Below are 18,451 nucleotides of genomic sequence, written 5' to 3'. Positions count from 1 at the left end.
GGAGATGATGCAAGTTAGAAGGCTGGGTAGATACATGTTGGCGGTTTGGCGACTTGACGAGATGGAGACAAGATCTATTTTGCAACGTAGTTGAACTGACGAGGAAGCTTCGATATTGAGACTAGAGAATAGAGAAGGCATCTCGCTTTATAGTTGTTTCCCTGTTGGTCAAGACGAAGACTCGTAGTCTCTCCCCCGTTGCTCAGAGATGAATGGCCACATCGCAACTTTGTGCTTCATATCACGGAGTGTGTCGCGGCGTGTCGTCAGAGCAAACATGAGGTTCTGTAACATTTTGTATGCTGGGAATGCAATGTATAGAAGAACCAACTTGACACGTTTGCCTTTGACAGTCGGCTCCGTTGATATGATGGGCAATGCTGGCTGGCATAGCTGCTTCATACCTACCCAGGTAGGGAGGCAGGTAGCTGTCGCGAACTCTTGCCCCCGAACCCTAGCGTTGCGGCCTCTTGGAAGCCGTGCGATGTTACGGGGTACGACGTCGAGGACGCATAATCGAACCAGTTCATCGGCTTACCGGCCGTTCTTCCGTTTCCTCGTTGTACCGCCTTCCGGAGTCACCATCTCACAGAGACCGAACCCTTCCCCTGCTTGTGTGCTAGTTTCTGTCCAACCAAAAGCTAACTGGCCGTGATCTGTGTGCAACCGTTTTGCCCATCAAGTCCAGTTTATTCAAAAGAAAAAGAGGGAAAAGACAACGACAACACAATCAATGCCTACACCACGTCGGGGTTGCACACGCCTGAGAAGCAAACCATGGACCCTTCATGAACGGACGCCTCAAACCATGCAAACAAGTCCCAAAATGGCAACGCTGCCAACATATTGTACAAAAAGAAATTAGGCTAATGTAAATGCTCTAAAATGCCTACCCGCATCCAATCATGACTTCCCCCCGGGCTTCCCGTTCGATACCGCCGCGTTCTTACGCGCCTGTCGCTTCTTCTCCAACTCCTTCAACTGCTGTTGTGCCCAAACAAAGGCTTGACGAAGACGAGCATCTACATCGACGCCTTTGGATTCCAAAATTGCGACCGCCACGTAAGAAGATCCAAAAAGTATTACGCCAAATATTATAAAATGTGTCAGCCACCAGAAGTGTTGTCGCCCAAGGGGACAGTCGACATATTCGTGTTCCCATTCCCAAGTGTCGTGGTTGAACCACATGCTCAGAAGGCCAGCATTACCACCAAAGTCGCCCATCATGCTGCGCACGGTGATCTCTCGTCGTCCGGGATGCTGTTGCAACTGCTGAATGTTGGACACCCTCACGTCCTGCCACTTGCGTGATTCCCAGGATCGTTCATCGGGAGTGGTGCCGTTTGTTTGGTTAACAAAGTGGTACGTGTCACAGCCCTCATGGTCGTGTCCGTTGAGGACAAGTCCAGGGCGGCCCATACCTTGTCCGGCGGCTTGGGGATCGCGGCTAACACCAAAAATGCCTTCAAGAATACCTTTGCTGGCATCTGAACTGAGCAAGTATTGCTCCTTGACGCCTCCCCCGTCATGGTCGCCATGGAAATCGAAAAAAGGTGAATCGACACAGATGCCGGCAGGCTTATAGAGGGGAATATGAGTCAAAATCAAGGTGAATTGGCCCTTGTATTCGACAGCACATGCCGTACCAATGGCTGCGTTGATGAAGTTGTACGTAGCGTCCTGCAAGCCTTGGTCTTTTGCGGGTGTGTCCAAGTTCATGTCGTTCAATACAATGATTCGCAGCTCAGGGGGTAGTCGCACGGAGGCAGGGTTTGTTTCCGGATCTTGAATTGTAGCATTGGTCTCAGGGTCGGTGACGGGAAGTTCGAATCGTAGCTCGTAGTTTGCCTTGCCAAATACTCGCTCAAACCGTTCAATGCGCTCGGGGGTTAAGTCGCCAGCGTAGCCAATGTCGTGATTTCCGGCCACATTCATTATTCTTCTTCTCCAGACTTCTTCGGCCGCAGAACCGTCCAATATGCCGGACAGATTGTACTCGATATTGGGCCACATGGCTACATCATCAGGTACGCGCTCACCGCCCCGAAAGGTTCGGTTCCAAAACCGTCGGCCTCTACGTTCAAATTCGTCATCCTCGATCCACTGGCTGCCCAGGAGATCCCCCAGCACAGTAACGTGTGTAGGCTGCGTCCACCAGTGCAAGGTTCTGTAGATGTGCGCGAGATAGAAGTCGTTGCCGAACAGGTCGAAGCGTTTGCGCCACGACTCGAAAATAAAGGGGATATCTTCGAAAAAAATGTCGATGATGTCGTGTAGTATTACTCGCACTCGATCCCGGAGAGAGTCGTGCCATATTTGAAAAGTAAGCCGCTGGAAAATGGTCTTGACGTGGGGGAAAATGCCCAAGTAGACTGTTGGGATGGACGTATCACCCTCGAGCTGGGGATCACCGAGGGCCAAGAGCCGAAATGGCGCCTGCTTGGTGGGCAATGCATGGGCCTGCGCATTCGTCTCGGCGTCGGCATACGGCCAATGCAGCTTCTTGGTCTCCTCAAATGCAGCATCGGGGTCTCTGGACGGCAGGGGGAATGCGCATCTGCTGAAGACGGGGTACAAGTACAGGTAGATGGAGCAGGCGACGGCCAAGGGGACCAAGAGGCCGAAGCCATTGCGAAGGAAAGCCCGTGCCAACATGGAGCCAGCTACATGCGCGGGCCACAAAGGAAACGGGGTATTCCTAAAGCAACTTGGCAGCAACAAAGTGCCGCGTAACGAGGAGATTGAGCGTCACTGCAGAAACGCTAAAGGTTGAGAAAGGGGCGCGTAAAGAGGCGCCTAGTATCGCGTGTATCGCGGGTCCGGCTGCGGCTTAGTCAGGAATCTCTCAAGTGCCAATTTGGTACGGAGTAGATGCTCTGGTTTTCCTTGCAACAAAATGCATGTGCATGTGCAGGTTAGTCGAGGGGCACACTGAACGAACTGCCCAGGAAACGACGCACCGCAGTCGAGTCTTTGCATCAAGATGTTGTCAAACCTCAGTGCTCTTACTTCTCTGTGTCCTCTTCTAGCCGCTCTGTGTGCGAGGCCCCCCTATTTGCAAGTCCGCGCAGCGACGGACCGATCATAATGAAGTCATGACTGGCTGCCTTTGGCCCGATGTCCTGTTCAATTATTTAGCGCTACAGGATTTTGAAGCCACGCCGCACGCGATGCATTTTTCCAAAACCATCGCTCCTACATGCATGTGGGCGTAGTCTTAATCACAGCCATGGCAAGAGGTGGCCAACGAGTCACCCTTGGCCGCCCGGCCAAGCTGCAAAGCAATGACCTGGCTTCGATAACGTTCGTAATGAGGCAAAACTCGCAAGAAAAGGAGTCGCCGCCGTTCGTGTACAGGTGGTTGCCGTTGGCATTGTGCCGTCACAGACTATTGAAGCCTCACGGAAAAGGCCAAAAGGCCACGTCAAATGCTTGTCCAGATTGGCGCGTCATAGCGCGATGTTGGCAAGTAGCGTCATTGAGCACGACCGAGTCACTGGCTGAATCGACCTTGTCTAGATGTGTCATGGGGAATGAAAGCAGTCGTGAAACAGGCATGACAAGTAGCTTGGTTAAAGTGGCCTTCCGAAACAACTGTCGATATACTACTATTCACACTACCTGAGCGATCGTGCGGAAGGAAGAATATCATGAATTATCAAACAAAAGGTACGTCTATTTTCTTTCTTTCTTCTCGGCGACAATCGTACCGCGCGTCTAGCTTAAAAGTCTAAATACAGAAGAATACAAAACATGATACATGATCAAACGACGCGCTGATAACCGCATCTTTCTGCCCTGGTTACCACGGGTACTCCCAACAAGGAACCGGTCCTGCGCCCCTCTGTTTCCTGGAAGACGGAGGCATTCCCAAGATACACTAATAGCCCATAGTATATCATAGTATGGAGCGCGATGGCCAGGCACCTGATTTAGTCAAATACCAAGGACATCTGCTCGTCGTCGTTTAGGCCTTGGGCTTCGGGTCATGAGCATCGAAGCACTGCTTGGAAGAGTTAAACTTGCGGTCGGTGACATTCTTAATGTCGTCAAAGGCTTTGCAGTACGTTTCCGTGCCGCAATCGTCATCGGTGTACTTGCTCGAGCCGCAAAGGCTGGCAAACTGACCCGGCTCTTTCCAAGGCAGCTTCGGGTTCGGGTTGGGCTCGTGAGCAGCAAAGCACTGCTTGGAAGAAGTGAACTTGCGGTCGGTGACGTTCTTGATGTCGTCAAAGGCTCTGCAGTACATGTCGGTGCCGCAGTCCTCGTCGGTGAACTTGCTCGAACCGCAAAGGCTGGCGAACTGACCTGGCTCGCGCCAAGGCAAAGGCTCGGGCTCGTGAGCTGCGAAGCACTGCTTGGAAGAAGTAAACTTGCGGTCGGTCACGTTCTTGATGTCGTCGAAGGCTTTGCAGTACATGTCGGTGCCGCAGTCCTCGTCGGTGAACTTGCTCGAGCCGCAAAGGCTGGCATACTGACCCGGCTTCAGCCAAGGCAGCTTCCCATTGTTCTCTCCCACAGGCTTTGTCTGTTCAACGGCAGGGACAGAGTCAGACTCGCAGCCATCTGCGGGAGCGGGAAGGGCAGCGGCAGCCGCCGTGCTGATTAGCCCAAAGATAAGAGAGCTCTTCATATTGTAAAAGACGGTGTTTGCAGTGGAAAGTTTGACCGTGAAAAGGCTGTGTGAGAAATGATGAGATGATGTGTTGTATCCACGAAGTTATTGTCAACGTCGAGGCATATATATATATATGAGTGTGCGCGCACTCGTGTGTGCCTCGTCTGGCAAATTGGTACTATCGTTGCGCATTATTTCCACAAATGCCTCCACCGTATACGTAGTCGCGCTCATGCATCTGTATATTTCTATGCGTATAAAATTCGAGTGGAATACCCTGGCGCAGTGGCAAGAGAGTTGTTTTGCATGCAACGTTGCCAGCGGATGAAACAGTGAAACAAGCGCAACGAAGCTACCGTGACTCGGAATCAGGTGAAGATTCCTTTTCTTTCTTCTTTTCGAATCACTGCCGCTTGATTAATGCTCCTTGCTAATTTCCTTATTTTTGACAATTTCATCGCCTCATTTGGGCCCTTGATTCAACTGATGGTTTATTACACATGCATGTCATGGCTTGAGGATTTCATTTTTTGTCGCAGACAGCGGCTAACGGGTGCTTCTACAAGGTTCTATACCACGATACTACGTGGTCGAACAGTCACTAGCTATGGTGAACAGTAGGCCGAGTGCCATGGTCAGCGATCCATGAGCTTTAGACAACTATTAAACACTTTGACGCATGTCTCGCGTTATACCAGGTGTTGTCTGCACGTCTCTCAAGTTCTCCAGAAACACTCAGTATATTAGTCTTGTTGAACCCAATCGCCAGTGATCGTCTGATTAACTGAAATTATAATGATATCCCGTCGTTTCTTGATAAAGGCAACAGGCGGTGCGATGCTTGGCAAGTTACCACCAGAACGCAAGATCCCACCAGGGTAATCATGGCAACTTCATGAATCGTTGCGAACGTGGCTCGGAGAATTAATCCCACCTACGTTTCAGATTCCACGTCACTAGGATTAAAGTGACGCATGGTCCAGTTCAAAAGTGCCACCAACAGCGATAAACATTTCCCCGTGCACCTTGTCAGAGGAAAGCGACTGGGAACAACCCTGTAATAAAGCTACCCATTGTCCATAAAATGAGCAAAACTGGGCATCATGCGGATTCGGGCGACATACCGAGCGGATATGGATAATGCGCAGAGTCAATTGAGGACCTGTACCAAGTGAAAACTCTTTGTTGATTCAGCAAAAGTGCCTTCTTAGATGCCATATTCATGATTCAGCCGTCCTCATCCAAATGGGTTGCGCGACGTTGTATCCGCCCATTCCGGACTAGGGAGTGTTGACGATTCACGAAGCTGTGGCCTCGGAGCTTCGGCGCGAATCGATGCATGAATCGATGGGCTCCTTGAAGACATGGAAGATCTAGTACTCCTTGGCCCCGGGCCATTTTAAAGTCAGGCAGGATATATTTTCCCACCACCGAGTATTCGCCATTCTGCTATAACACATGATGACATGAAGCGTCATGGACTTATGGTATTGAAATTGACCATTTCACTCTGCCATGCTGTTCTTGCGCCCGACAGCCATGTCGTTACGTGCTTTCAAACAAAGTACTGCTTCCCTAGCTCAACAAACTGACTGACTCTGCAGTATCGAGAGAGCCGGAAACAAAGCAAGAAAGAGGCAGTTGCGGCCAGTAGCAAATAATCCAAGACACTTACATTCTTATCCGCAGCAGCCTTGAGGTCACGACGATCGGGACTAGCATCGGATGAACCCTGTTTTTACTCAAACTCTAAATTCCAAAGGGGTAATACTTGGATCTACCCGATGATCCAGCCCATGCTGACTAAAATCTGAGCAGAATAAAGTCAATGTGAACACTTTGCCTTTGCGTTCTGTCAAGATGGCCCTTTTCCTCATTGCTGTGTCGGTCTAACGTCCAAGGACCAACGTCGAGTTGCCAGCCATCGTCATGTGAACCTCAGCAGCGGTAAGGACGGGGTGCACGCGTACCTGAGTCTTGGAAAATCATATTCAATGTTACACGACAACCGACACTTTCCTCAGCTTTGTTAGGAGTCAAGCCCAAACCATGCGTTGCTCAGCAGGTCCTGCGCCTTGAACCTTTCATCCGGCTCGTACCTCAGCAAGCCCACCAGCATCTCCGCCCACTGCTCCTTTTCCAGCGTCATGTCATCGCCAAAAGCCCTCTTGCCGATCTCGCGTGCCATGTCCCGGTCAGACCTACCATGTCCGGGCTTCCCCAAGACAGTGGAAATCTCCTCTTCGTAGTCTTCCTTATCGACTCCAATCAGCTGAGGTACATCGAATAACTGTTTACCGACTCGGACTTCGTACAGGGTACAAGCCAGAGACCATAGATCCATTTCTTGGCCGCCACCACCTTGCAGAATCACCTCTGGTGCTGCGTAGTTGGCCGGTATGCCGGGCGGTGCCTTCTCCGCCGCGGCTTCGACAGCCTGACCAAAGTCGATAACCACGGCCCGCGGCAGGATAAACGATGGGCTGGTATCGTGAAAGTCAACAGGGTAAACGAGGTACTTGGGCGCGTACGGAATGTCTGGAGTCGGCAGAGAATCCTCTCGGATCTGGATGATTTCTTCCTCTGGCTCGCCAAGTTGAGCAAGTACTTGTTCTTCCGGCAGGCCGTCGAGGCTCTGCAGCCCTAGAAGAATATTTGCCGGGCGGAAATCTGGCCAAGAGTCAATAAACTGGACAGCAATGGGAGCATACCCACAGAACATACCTGCATGGCAGATGCCCCGACGGTGTAGAATAGCCAAAGCTTCAATGATGCTGCGAGATACTGTGCGAAGAATACTACTACTATTTTGCTCTTCTTCAAAGATTGAGGCGGCCTTGTCCACTGTAGGCCCGAGTACTGGGAAGACTAGGCAGAGATGCGTTCCGTTGGGGCTTTCGCTAATAAATCGCTCCTTGGGGAGACATAGGTAATGTTCCTGATGATCAATGCCTTCGTCTTTAACTTTGAACATGAGTAGTTCGCGGCACTCGGTTTCCGCGAACCCCGCGTGGAAGATCTTGACTGCCACGTAGACTGGTCTGTCTTTACTTTGGTCACGGCAGAGCCATACAGTTGATGATCCCCCATAGCCTAGCTTATGAATGACGCGGAATCGGTGGTCGTGCAGCTCGTCGCCAAGATCGATGGGGTGAAGGCCGTTCGGTTGATAGTAAACAAGTTTCTCGAAGAGAAAATGATCGTCTTGCCACCCCTCATAATATAGCCGTTTCCATAGTCGCGAGGGATGTTGGGGATACCGTCTTATTGGTGAACCCACAACAGGCTTTGGGCGTTCGCCAACCTGCGGAGGCATTTGGGCTTCGAAGTGGGAGCTGCGCTGTAGTGATGAGTGCCAGGTGCGATCTGAAAAGTGCAGTGAGGCGGCAAGTTGCATCAAGGCTGGCGATTTTTGTGCTGTCAAGTTTAAATACCAGTTGACCGTCACAGGCTCACAGACCAAGGCTCCAATCACGTGAGTCTGGCCAAGTTTCTTTGTGCTCCTTCCCTGCAAGCACAGTGAATTATTGCTTGGGACTCGGCACATAGAGTAAACTACTGCCTGCCTTACCAAGATGCTATTGACGTCTCTCGTTACCCAGCGGCCAGTTCACAGGACATCCTGGCACCTGTGCCTGCTCGTCCTGCAATTTTGCCAGTGACAATGCTTGTGTGACACTCTCAGCAATAGCAAAGGCTTGGGTCGACCAGCAGCGAAGAGATACTGTCAACGAGGATCAATCTACGTTGGCAGATTTGCGACAGTGGATGCGGCTGTGTTGTGGAAAAAAACTGTAATCATCCCATGTTAAGCCATAAATACATGGTCTATTTGGCCCTATAGATAGTTTCCAGTTCGGGGACCAAGTCTGTCGACGGCGATGGGATAAAAGTTGCATAATTTCATTCTCAATCTAGGTGTCAATAACTATGACCCGGGCTTGTCGCAACTGCCCAAGTAATTCCACGTCTCTAGTTGCGCATTGCAGTTGTTGTTTAGGACCATAACTCTCTGCTTCCAGACTCTTTGACTCATTCATGAAAAGCATACATGACCGACTTGACATGAGTAACTACACACGATGCCCTACATTACTCGCCGCGTTCTGTTTCCTTTCCCTTGGGCCTTCTCTTACTCTTACTCCTCTTTCTTCTCTTCTTGTCTTGAGGATCTGCAGGCGAATCTCCAGCGGCGGCAGTTGCTGCCGAATAAGTCGCAGCCTGCCCCTCTGGACCATGTTCGGAGCCGTACTGCTGGCTATATCCTGATGTTTCTTCCTCGTGGTATTCTGTCTCCTCCTCTTGCTCCTCGCCCCCACAGAAATACTCGTAGTATTCGTCGTCCATGTTATAGAGAGAGCTTTCTTTCGTCTTTTGATCCCATAGAATAGCAGATGCTATCTCCTCAGGCGCTCGCCTCAATTCGAATTCGCTAGGATGAAGCAGACGTACGGGATACTCGGGATAATCGTCATCCATTACCACATAGACATGACCCGCGAAGTCATAATGGCCCGAGGCGTTTCCTGGCTTATAATCCGTGAAAATTGTGAAATGTACATCATCGTTCACTTGAGCACCGCCAAGCGATGTTGTGGCATGCGCTGTTGCCCTTTATATTTTAATTAGCCTATATTTCTTTCCTATAAAATGTGCTGTTAAGCCAACATGCCTGATATGCCAAACTCCAGTTTTAGTTTTTGAAGCTATGCTCTTAACAATCTCTTCATAGGCCGGACCGTTCTTTTTTGAACGTTGCGTGATCCAGTGGACCTAAACATACTTCCAAGTTAATGACCTTTCTGGGGGGAGGGTTACATGGTATGGGAAATATGTGTGCCTACAGTTGGTTCTTCAGGAGTTCCCTCGCCTTCTGTAGTGTGAAATACATGCGTGCGTTTGTTCACTTTGCCGTCCCTTTCCTGTTCCTTTTCCTTGTCCTTGTCCTTCCTCTTTCTCGCATCTCCTGGATATCGTGAAGAGCTCATGCTGGTCCGTTTTGGCTTTTGGAAGAAGGATGGAATGTGCGGTGTATGTGTGCGTGTGCTTTGGGCCCCTTGGGTTGCTATATGAAAGAATAGGTCGTCCGAGTCTGTGACAAGTTCTTGAGTTCTCACCACCCCTTTTTATGAATGATCAACACCCAGTCGCGAGATGGTATTGCGTCGCTAAAGGCTTCTCAATCCGGCCATGACTTATCAAAGACCATTCCCATACACCAAATTAAGACCTTCTCTTTGTTCTAAATCCGCTCTTTGGTTTCATATAACAAGCACAGCCAATGTAATTTGCTGCACTTGCCTGCAAAAGCAGTATTTGGCTGCCCGTGATCGTGGTTATACCAGTCCTTGTGCATTGCTGACTGGATGTCAGACTGGCTATGTTGTGACCGGCCATCATCGCTCTCATCTTTTTCGTCCATATTCTCACTTATCACACCATGTCCCTAGTTCTGACAAACGGAGCCGTTGCGCAAACTACCAAGACACTTCCGCCCGATGAACCCTTCGGTCAAGGCGGAAACCCTGACTGGCTACGCCAGATATACCAACAGCTTCATGTAGTATATGGTTTGCCTCCCAAACTCCGCGTGTACAGGACGACGGTCACTTCACCATCCAAGGACCTCGAAGACCTTTCAAGTCATTTTCAACACTGGCGCCAAAACCCCGAGTCGTTCTGGGAGACACCATCCACGTATATCCATAAGGACAAGCCACGCCGGGCACAGCTATTCCTCCCAGTGCCGTTCAGCTGGATTCCCAGACCACGGAACTACGCGTTCTACAAAGATTTGTTGCCGTTTCTGCCCACGAGCTCTTCTTACGCATCGTTCCCAGGGCGCGGGAAAGAATCTCCGCTAAGCAAATGGCCGACTTCCTCATTGCAATCGGCCTTCAAGCGCCCTCCGAGGACAGGAAAAAGTACGCCGGCCTGGTTCGACGTGGCCGTGACTGGGTTCTATTTTGCAGCCGACTACATGAAATCGAATCCCATAACATGCAGAGTCCTCCCCCTAGTCCCAGTGTCTGCGCCGCTGGCGATACTTTGCACGCTGCTTCCTTCGATAGCCCTGGCATCTACGGACCCCTATTTGTCTGCAGCATTGATGACTCCATGTACGATCCCCAGGTGCTGGCTTTGCTCTTCTCTCTTTTCCTTTCCCTTCTTTTTTTGTTGGTCCACGTCTGCGTCACTCGGTATAAATTGCCTGTCTGTGCTAATAACTGGGCAGATTCGGGTCAAATGGCCTTTTCGGATCTGGCAAGCAACAATACATTAAGCAATTGTCCGAGGCAGGGCTGTCCAAGGCTGCCAGAGAGTATGGGGCAAATCAAACCGCCAAGATTCTACTTGGCTATCACCAAAATCTTTTTTGGCTTCCGAGTACCACTCTAGAAGGTTTAGACTCGCTGATAGTAAGGAAGCGAAAGCCGGAGATTGAGTGCGGTAACACCAAGAAGAAGCCGAGAAACGATTCCGAGAGCGAGACGAACCTACGGTGTGACAATATGGTATCCCCGCAACTACAGGGTCATCAACCTACCTCCTTGACACGGTTAGATGGCATCGATGTTCTTACACCACTTGCTTGCTCTCCAGACTGGTCTATAGACGCAACATCACCACTGCCCTTGTTTAGAATAGAAGACTTCTTTTACATCGCCATGCCCTAGAACGTGTTGTATGACATAGTACGTAATAGGTGTAGTGTCTTGAGATATTTGCCTTTTCTCAAAGCTTCCGATCTGCACAGCCTAGTTCAACAATGGGAAGATTGCGGGTGCAGTCATCACAGTCGCCACGGCATTGGTTGAAAGACAGTGGTTTCAACAGTCGTCTCAATATTGCCGCATGCCTTTTTCCCAATCATCTCTCAGCGTGGTCGAGTCCGATAACAGCAGTGCAACAGCTGCGCCCCCAAGTGAGACATCATATTGACAGGTACTCCGTATGTATGCGGGATGTGAGCGGCATGGCTCTGAGCGTACAGCCTGCAAACAACCAACATGCATCGACACGGTCCAGCAGCCACCAGGAATCACCCAACCGCAAAGCTCAGGCTTTGTTCTTGTTGGATGCCCAGCATTCAAGGACGGAGTACGGAGTAACGGATGGCGATGAGAATTAGCATTGCTTATTTGCAAACTCAAAACCCGCCACGGATGGAAAGATTCTGAAGCTAGAAAGCACTCGAAGGGAAGCACTTGCATGGGGACATGAGACTAATTTCTCTACATACGGAGCATTGTAGCCGCCCGTCAACTCGGGGAGACAATGAGGCTGGTTGGTCGCAGGCTCAATTGACTTCAAAGACACCGTCGAGGCTACCAACAAAGGTTGTTGGGCCAACAACGGTGACAAGAAGCACCATGAGATCAAGCTCAGGCCCTCAGGACCTAGCCTGACGGTTGCCTTGGACTTCCCATTCCCTCGAACGTGAAACTTACATTGCGCAAGCCTAGACGACTGACAGGCGGGGATACATACACACGCCCAATTAACACGATCAGAAGCGAGGGGAGACGTCAGCTGGTAACCGGACACTTGCATGGTCTGAAAGGGCCTCCATGTCTTGATGTTGGTCCGTGGTCATGTTAATATTGGACGCTTTGGCTCGACACGGAGTCTAGCAACGGAAATAACCTCCCTTTCTACTGGACGGCCCGTAGCAGCCGCACAACCGCGGTGACGTGCGCTTGAATCTTAAAAGGCCTTGCATGGTATTCGTTGCCAAGAATTGCCAACCATTGCACCAGACTTGACTGATCACCTACTTCATGGGCGGCCGTGGTGTCGTAAAGTTGGCCCAACACGAGGTCCGCTACCTAGCCTCGCCGTCTCTCCAAGAAAAGTTGTCCTGATCTTTGTACAAGCCATAAATGACGTCTTGGGACCATCAATGCGCATGTGATACACCTTGGTCCGGAAAATGTCCTTGGAGCTTGCAACCTCCCTCCTTCCGCAAAATGCTGTGCCGAGGGCTAGGCGGCAACTCCTTGCCATCAAACCTGTTGGCTCATGAATATCGCGCACGTATGAAAAGCAACACGTAGATAATCAACTCGACGTTCTGGCGCCGTGTATTTACGCTTTCTGAGCTCGTGGCTGGCGTCTGCTTAAATACATTGGCATCATATCGGTAGCGACGCCTATCTGCGATTATACTAATTTCACAATATCACGCTGCAGGTGCCTTTGAATTTGATGAATGTCTGTGTTTGTCTGCTCCGTTTGTTGCTTCTACCTTTGTATTTTCACATGCCGTGCCTGTGCGATATTCCATTCTTCCCTGCAAACAAGGGCAAAAGGACCTCTTTCAACAACCGCCGCTTTGTCGATAATGTGCATATATGCGTATTATTTCAGGCGCCTTGTCGCCTTCCCCCTCGTTTTACCCTTTCCTACTCCAGGTCACTAACCTTACTCTCGGCATTGTTTTACGCTCACCATCCGCCCGCCATTCCCACCATGCCATCCTCCGGCACCGTCTTCTCCTACACGGTCGACTGGGCCATCCTCATCGGTCTCGCCGTGGCGGGATTCATCGCAGGCAGATTCCCACCCAACAAACGGCCCTTCAGCCTGCACAATCCCGACATCAGTCTCCCTTACAAAGGTCACGACACGGTGTCTCTAGGCGCGGCGATATACATCTGTGCGACGCGTTGGTACGACTTTCAGCATCATGGGCTGGACATCATGTCCGGGTTCATCATTGGGGCGGTTTCGTCGGTTCTTGGCTTCAGATATTACTACCAGCCAGTTCGTGTTGGGACGGGTGTTTCTTGGGAACCGCGGGCGGCTCGCAGCAGAGAGTCGATGCCCTCGTGTTGTAGTGGAGGGGACGCAGATCCTTTCTGTTTGTCCGGCATGGATTGTATTTGCTAGTGTATTTGACTCATTTCATGCTCCATGTGTGCTCTGATGCCTCGAGTGTGTGAAACTTTCCCGCGGATAGATGCTCTTTGAGGCAAAAGTGTCTAGTGTACCACATGAGCAATAAAGTGTTGGGCGAATTTGTCCATCGGAATACCATGAAAAGAGCACAACCATAGTCATGACAATTTGGGACATGTGCCCCGTTGGCCCTGGTCAGACTACTATAAAGGCGGGTGATGAAAGAGTAACTTCATGGCCCCTGTCTATTAATCATAAAAGGCCCTTTGACAAGCAGAGAAAGAATATGACCAGTTACAATAATGAGCCTATAGGTGGGAACGCAAGTTGTACGCTCTGGCAAAATGCCAAGAAAAGGGGGCGAGTATGCTGGAAGAATATTGTGACAAGAGTTCGATGTACAATGCTTGGAGCAAAAGACTCAAATTCAAGATAATCTCGACGGGTGACAAAGATGCTTGGTTTTCCAAGAGGAAGGGAGGAATCAGTGACCAGCATACATACATGAAAAAATCGTCTCTGCCCAAGACTCCTGGCTGGTCATGTGTTCAGTCTGTGTAACCTCTGGGTCCTTTGTCGGTGAGGCCCCTTTGTTGGACGTCCAAGTTGTTGGGCCATTTCCGTAACAAATATTGTGGCAGCGTTATGCCGGCCTAGTCGGTTTGCACACGTCCTGCCATTCGCCCCATGATTTGTACGCTGCATTCAATAGACCAAGCCCAGCAACAATAGGTTCTTTAGCTAGAACGTCCTGTATCAACAATTAGGAAATTCGGACGCAAAAGGAAGCCTATCATTTCTCTGTACAAGAATGGCATCACCGTTTGACCACACAAACAAAAGGGAATTCCACTAGTGCCCGTTATAGCTGAACCGCATATACCTCTTGGTTATAGATGCCCTGTATTTCACCCGTTGACAAATGGAGTAGAGGCACGCCCACGCAACACATCAGGCCAACTCGGTGCCATGCCCGTCAAAATGAAACATTGACACAAACTTTGACGCGACGCCCATTCTTCCCACCAGCCCCAGCAAACCATCAACATCCCAGCCAAACAAAATATGTCCATCGTCCAACGCCGCAAATCGCACATGTCTTTCAACAGGTCGCGCAAACTCAAAAGGCGCAGCCCACCAAAAATGGCAGCATCATAATGACAGCACCGAAATCCGCCGGCGTCATCATTTCGCAACCGCTTCGCCACCGGAGCAAATCCGCCGGCCCACGTCGCCGCCAACGTTAAGCTTTCTCACAACGTCATGCCACTTAAATCCATTTGATGTTTTCCCTACGTTGTACCTTGCTTTAAATAAGCCCGCGGCCGCTCGTCTCACTGCCGTTTCTGCAAATCAACCCAATCTCACAAGCATATAATTTCAAAAACAGACAAATCATGGAATCACTCAAGCAAGGCGCCAACTACGTCTCTGAGCAGGCCAAGAAGGCCACTACCGGCACTTCGAAGGAGGTCAACAAGGACATTGCCAAGGACTCTGACGCAACTCTCGGCGAGCGGTAAATAGCCCCCCTTTTGTATTGCACGAAGAGTTGCCAACTGTTCCCTAGAGCTTCCGCCGCAAAGGACGCCGTTTCCGACAAGGCCAGCGAGCAAAAGCACGGTGCCAAGGCCGAGGTTCACAAGCAGCAGGTCTAGGCTGCGTAGTCGGAAGCACAGGAAGCACAGGAAACACAGGGTTCCTTGGGCCATTTGATGGAAAGATGCTATCGTCAGGAAGGGTATTGTATGCCAATGTATCTATCTTGTGGTGGGGGGAGGAACGAGCTGGTAAATGTCAAGAATGGTAGATTATCTATCTGTCATGTCTACGAATTTTCACTTCCGTCGACGATGGATTTCGTCCAAGCCATGAAATGAAGTGCATATATACAGTCTATTTTCACCTCCATTTGTTGTCCCAGCCTGCCTGCTCGACAACGAACGCAATGGCCAGCTCTGAAAATCGCGCCATGTGCTGTGACAAGTAAGCATGAGAACCGCATCAACAACTTCGCATACACTTACCTCGAGCGAGAAGATGCCCGTGTCGTCATCAACATCCATGGTGTCTTTGGCGGTGTGGACATAAGGGTCGAATTCGCCAGGAAATGCACCAGCCGACGGGTTACCCTCCGAGGCAAAAGCGGACGGATAGCCGAGCTTCGTAAAAGACATGTAGTCGGAGCCCGCGCCGCTGTTTTTGATCATCAGCCTTGGGGTCGCTGGGGCTGGAGGGCCTCAAAGATGGGAAGCTGGGCTCACCTTGGGAGCTTATACACCTTGGCTGGAATCGAGACATATTCGCTGGCCAAGTCGGCTGCCCACTTGGTCAGAGGAGCATCCGCTTCCGTCTCAATGAAGCCAATGGATTCGGTAGCATTTTTGGCAACAAAGGCTGTCATGTCCTAGTTTCCGTGCGTTAGAGAAAAAGTCGTCTGTCGAACTGTACATCCGAGCACGCAAATACTCACAAATTCCATCATGGCGCCGATGCGAGCGCCCGACTCCTTCTTGTATCGCGCGATAGCTTGACTGCCCAAAAGACCGCCCTCCTCAGCGGCGTACCAGTGAAACTCGACGGGTCCATTGATGGGGATGAAGCCGCTGGTTGCCAGCACGCGGAAAGCCTCTAGTATGCTCACAGTCCCCGAGCAGTCATCATCGGCACCAGGCGCGGGCAGGAGAGGGAACAGGTAGTTCATGGAGTCTTGGTGTGCGCCAAGGATGGTCAGCGGCAGCGAGAAGTTTCGCACTTTGGGCTCGAAACGAGCAATGATGGATGGCTGAGGGAAAGAATGCGTGAAAACCTCGAGAGAGATGTGGGTGTGGAATGGGGATTCCTTGATAATCTACGCGCAGGCGTCAGTACGTTTTCAACTTCAGTCCCTGTTGGGAAACAGGCATATCATACCTCAGCGATGTGATCATGAAGCCATTGGGCGCTCTCTTCGCCCGTCACACTACCAAAGTATCTGGTGTAGTAGCTAGTCATGTGTTCCAGCACATGGCGCATCCTCTTTGTCGAGACTTGGGGGAGGAGAGGCTTTACAATGTGCTGATGTGAGAGATTGGGCAAATCTACAAAAAGTCGTGAGTGACATGCCCACCCAATTGGTCTGCGCTGCAGTGATTTGAAAACTTACGAGCCTCTCCAGCCAAGGCGTTTACATTCTGTTTGTAAAAGTCCTCGTGGTCGGTAATGTCAACAAACTTGTGGCCCTTGCGCTTGAGGCGCAACTTGTCGCCTTCGGTCATCCATCTGGCCGTCGGCTCACCAGATACGCGGAGCAAGCGAGGCTGGGCAAGCTGATCAGCTGCCTCGGGGTGCAGCGAGACGAGGGCATCGACAGGATCGGAATGCTTCTTTAATGCATCGAGAATAACGGGGTCGACTTGGTGATGACGAATTGGACCCGTGAGGCGGACTTGCGAGTCTCGGGGTGTGTCTCGAGATGCGGAGGCGACGGCGATGAAGCTGCTGCCCAGAAGCAGCAGCAAATGTGAGCAGAGAGACGTCCGCATGGCGGCAGTGGCGTTCAGTGGTGAGAGAGAATGTCCCGAGTCGACGATGGAGTGGTTTCTCGATGTCCAGTCATGGTGCGGCTGAGGCAAAGTCGCGTGCTTTGATGGTGAAGCGCAATCGCTCGCAATCTCGGCTCCACTTTCTCGTCATGATTGCTTTTGCGGGTTCCGTACCCAACAGTCCAAGACTCACAGTCACAGAGGAGAAGATATAAATATCGCGCGGTGCAGCACGCCAACCGAACCAACAGTCTCGACCTCAAGTGCTTGTGGAGTGTTCTGTAGCAGCATATGCAAGTCACACTACGGTTGGGCCTCGTGAATCGGCGGCCGGAAACGTTGAATCGACTCGAGTCGCTCTGCTCTGCTCTGCTCGGACAGCCCATCTCGCCAATCAGCCAGGACATCAGGAAGGGCTGTTTCATCACGATGCAAGTACCATGTCGTACTCCGTACAACGGAGCCCCTCCTGCTTCATTCTCACCGAACATCTCTCATCTCCTCCTGTCCTGCGCCCGCGCCCGCGTCCCAACTACCCGATGCCCGTTCCCGATCCAAGCCAACATTGAAATCTCCTTGAACCACTTGTCACGGACATGACCGAACTTGGTGCGTTCTAGAAACTAATTCCACGCAAAAAGGTCGACAGAAACCGAACTTTCTCCTCCATGATACCGAGCCGCACCTCGTTGGCTTTGGGCATGGGAAACATGGCTGGGTGGTACAGCATTTTGATTTGCCGCGTCTGCGCCGTGTGATGAGGGAAATTGCGGCGCAACATGTCCCGAGACACTAGGAAACCTGTCATCCCACAAGCCACGAGAGATCAACAAAGCCACCAGCACGGTGGCAGTCTGGGGAGAAGCGCGGGGCCCAATGGCAGACTTTCCGCAACGCACCCACGCGACTCGCGAGTCCTTCGAATGCGGCTTCCATCATGAACATTCATTTCCATCCGCCAGCGCCTCATTGTCTCTGGATGCGGATACGCCGTGTCGTTGAAGATTGGATCAAGGGCAGACGATGCAACTGCCACTCGCAACACCATCGCCACTTCACCCATGGCCCCAATCTGGCCAACTGCCCATGCCTCATGTGGCGTCCAGGCTAATGGTTTTCAAACGTCCCCGCGAGCCAACGTCCAAAAGGCCTAAACCCAAAGCGGTGGCCGGTGTGTGTGGCGACGTGGGCTGCTGAGGGCCATGGACAGATGACGGATTGGTGCAGCATATTGACAGGTCGAGTTGACAATGGTTTCGGCTGTTGCCACCCCCAGACAACTCCCAAGATTCTGTCCCACCGGCTCCACCGAACAGCTGAGATGGGCTTACATGGGCAAGGCCTTTCGACCACCATCTGGCCGCCGGAACTGTACATCCATACATGTTGAGATGCGCGGGGAGGGAGA

The 18,451-nt window shown here is 51.2% G+C and overlaps 8 protein-coding genes across 8 annotated transcripts; 3 read left to right on the top strand and 5 right to left on the bottom strand.

Moving 5' to 3' along the window:
* Window positions 1-903: 903 nt before the first annotated feature.
* On the bottom strand, window positions 904-2,655 carry TED1 (the record flags this gene model as incomplete). The annotated part of the gene is made up of 1 exon (XM_014685762.1): window positions 904-2,655. One exon carries the CDS (start codon window positions 2,653-2,655, stop codon window positions 904-906), a length of 1,752 nt encoding a protein of 583 aa, XP_014541248.1.
* A 1,312-nt stretch (window positions 2,656-3,967) lies between these two features.
* On the bottom strand, window positions 3,968-4,633 carry G6M90_00g029200 (uncharacterized protein; the record flags this gene model as incomplete). Its single annotated transcript, XM_014685763.1, has 1 exon — window positions 3,968-4,633. The coding sequence occupies one exon, from the start codon at window positions 4,631-4,633 to the stop codon at window positions 3,968-3,970; it is 666 nt and encodes a 221-aa protein (XP_014541249.1).
* A 2,014-nt stretch (window positions 4,634-6,647) lies between these two features.
* On the bottom strand, window positions 6,648-7,934 carry dsk1_0 (Protein kinase dsk1; the record flags this gene model as incomplete). The annotated part of the gene is made up of 2 exons (XM_014685764.1): window positions 6,648-7,288; window positions 7,343-7,934. 2 exons carry the CDS (start codon window positions 7,932-7,934, stop codon window positions 6,648-6,650), a joined length of 1,233 nt encoding a protein of 410 aa, XP_014541250.1.
* Window positions 7,935-8,710: 776 nt separating this feature from the next.
* G6M90_00g029180 (uncharacterized protein) lies at window positions 8,711-9,606 on the bottom strand (the record flags this gene model as incomplete). The annotated part of the gene is made up of 3 exons (XM_014685765.2): window positions 8,711-9,230; window positions 9,291-9,391; window positions 9,463-9,606. 3 exons carry the CDS (start codon window positions 9,604-9,606, stop codon window positions 8,711-8,713), a joined length of 765 nt encoding a protein of 254 aa, XP_014541251.2.
* Window positions 9,607-10,058: 452 nt separating this feature from the next.
* G6M90_00g029170 (uncharacterized protein) lies at window positions 10,059-11,295 on the top strand (the record flags this gene model as incomplete). Its single annotated transcript, XM_014685766.1, has 3 exons — window positions 10,059-10,315; window positions 10,363-10,737; window positions 10,854-11,295. 3 exons carry the CDS (start codon window positions 10,059-10,061, stop codon window positions 11,293-11,295), a joined length of 1,074 nt encoding a protein of 357 aa, XP_014541252.1.
* Window positions 11,296-13,090: 1,795 nt separating this feature from the next.
* Window positions 13,091-13,510, top strand: G6M90_00g029160 (uncharacterized protein; the record flags this gene model as incomplete). The annotated part of the gene is made up of 1 exon (XM_066130024.1): window positions 13,091-13,510. One exon carries the CDS (start codon window positions 13,091-13,093, stop codon window positions 13,508-13,510), a length of 420 nt encoding a protein of 139 aa, XP_065986069.1.
* A 1,406-nt stretch (window positions 13,511-14,916) lies between these two features.
* grg-1_0 (Glucose-repressible protein) lies at window positions 14,917-15,177 on the top strand (the record flags this gene model as incomplete). Its single annotated transcript, XM_066130023.1, has 2 exons — window positions 14,917-15,038; window positions 15,090-15,177. The coding sequence occupies 2 exons, from the start codon at window positions 14,917-14,919 to the stop codon at window positions 15,175-15,177; spliced, it is 210 nt and encodes a 69-aa protein (XP_065985808.1).
* A 244-nt stretch (window positions 15,178-15,421) lies between these two features.
* Window positions 15,422-17,043, bottom strand: LAP1_1 (Leucine aminopeptidase 1; the record flags this gene model as incomplete). The annotated part of the gene is made up of 6 exons (XM_014685767.1): window positions 15,422-15,496; window positions 15,547-15,715; window positions 15,784-15,926; window positions 15,993-16,370; window positions 16,433-16,599; window positions 16,665-17,043. 6 exons carry the CDS (start codon window positions 17,041-17,043, stop codon window positions 15,422-15,424), a joined length of 1,311 nt encoding a protein of 436 aa, XP_014541253.1.
* Window positions 17,044-18,451: the final 1,408 nt, after the last annotated feature.

This window comes from Metarhizium brunneum, chromosome 1 (genome assembly GCF_013426205.1).
Source record: "Metarhizium brunneum chromosome 1, complete sequence".
In the NCBI taxonomy this organism is placed as follows: domain Eukaryota; kingdom Fungi; phylum Ascomycota; class Sordariomycetes; order Hypocreales; family Clavicipitaceae; genus Metarhizium; species Metarhizium brunneum.
This window is presented reverse-complemented; position numbering and strand designations above follow the sequence as displayed.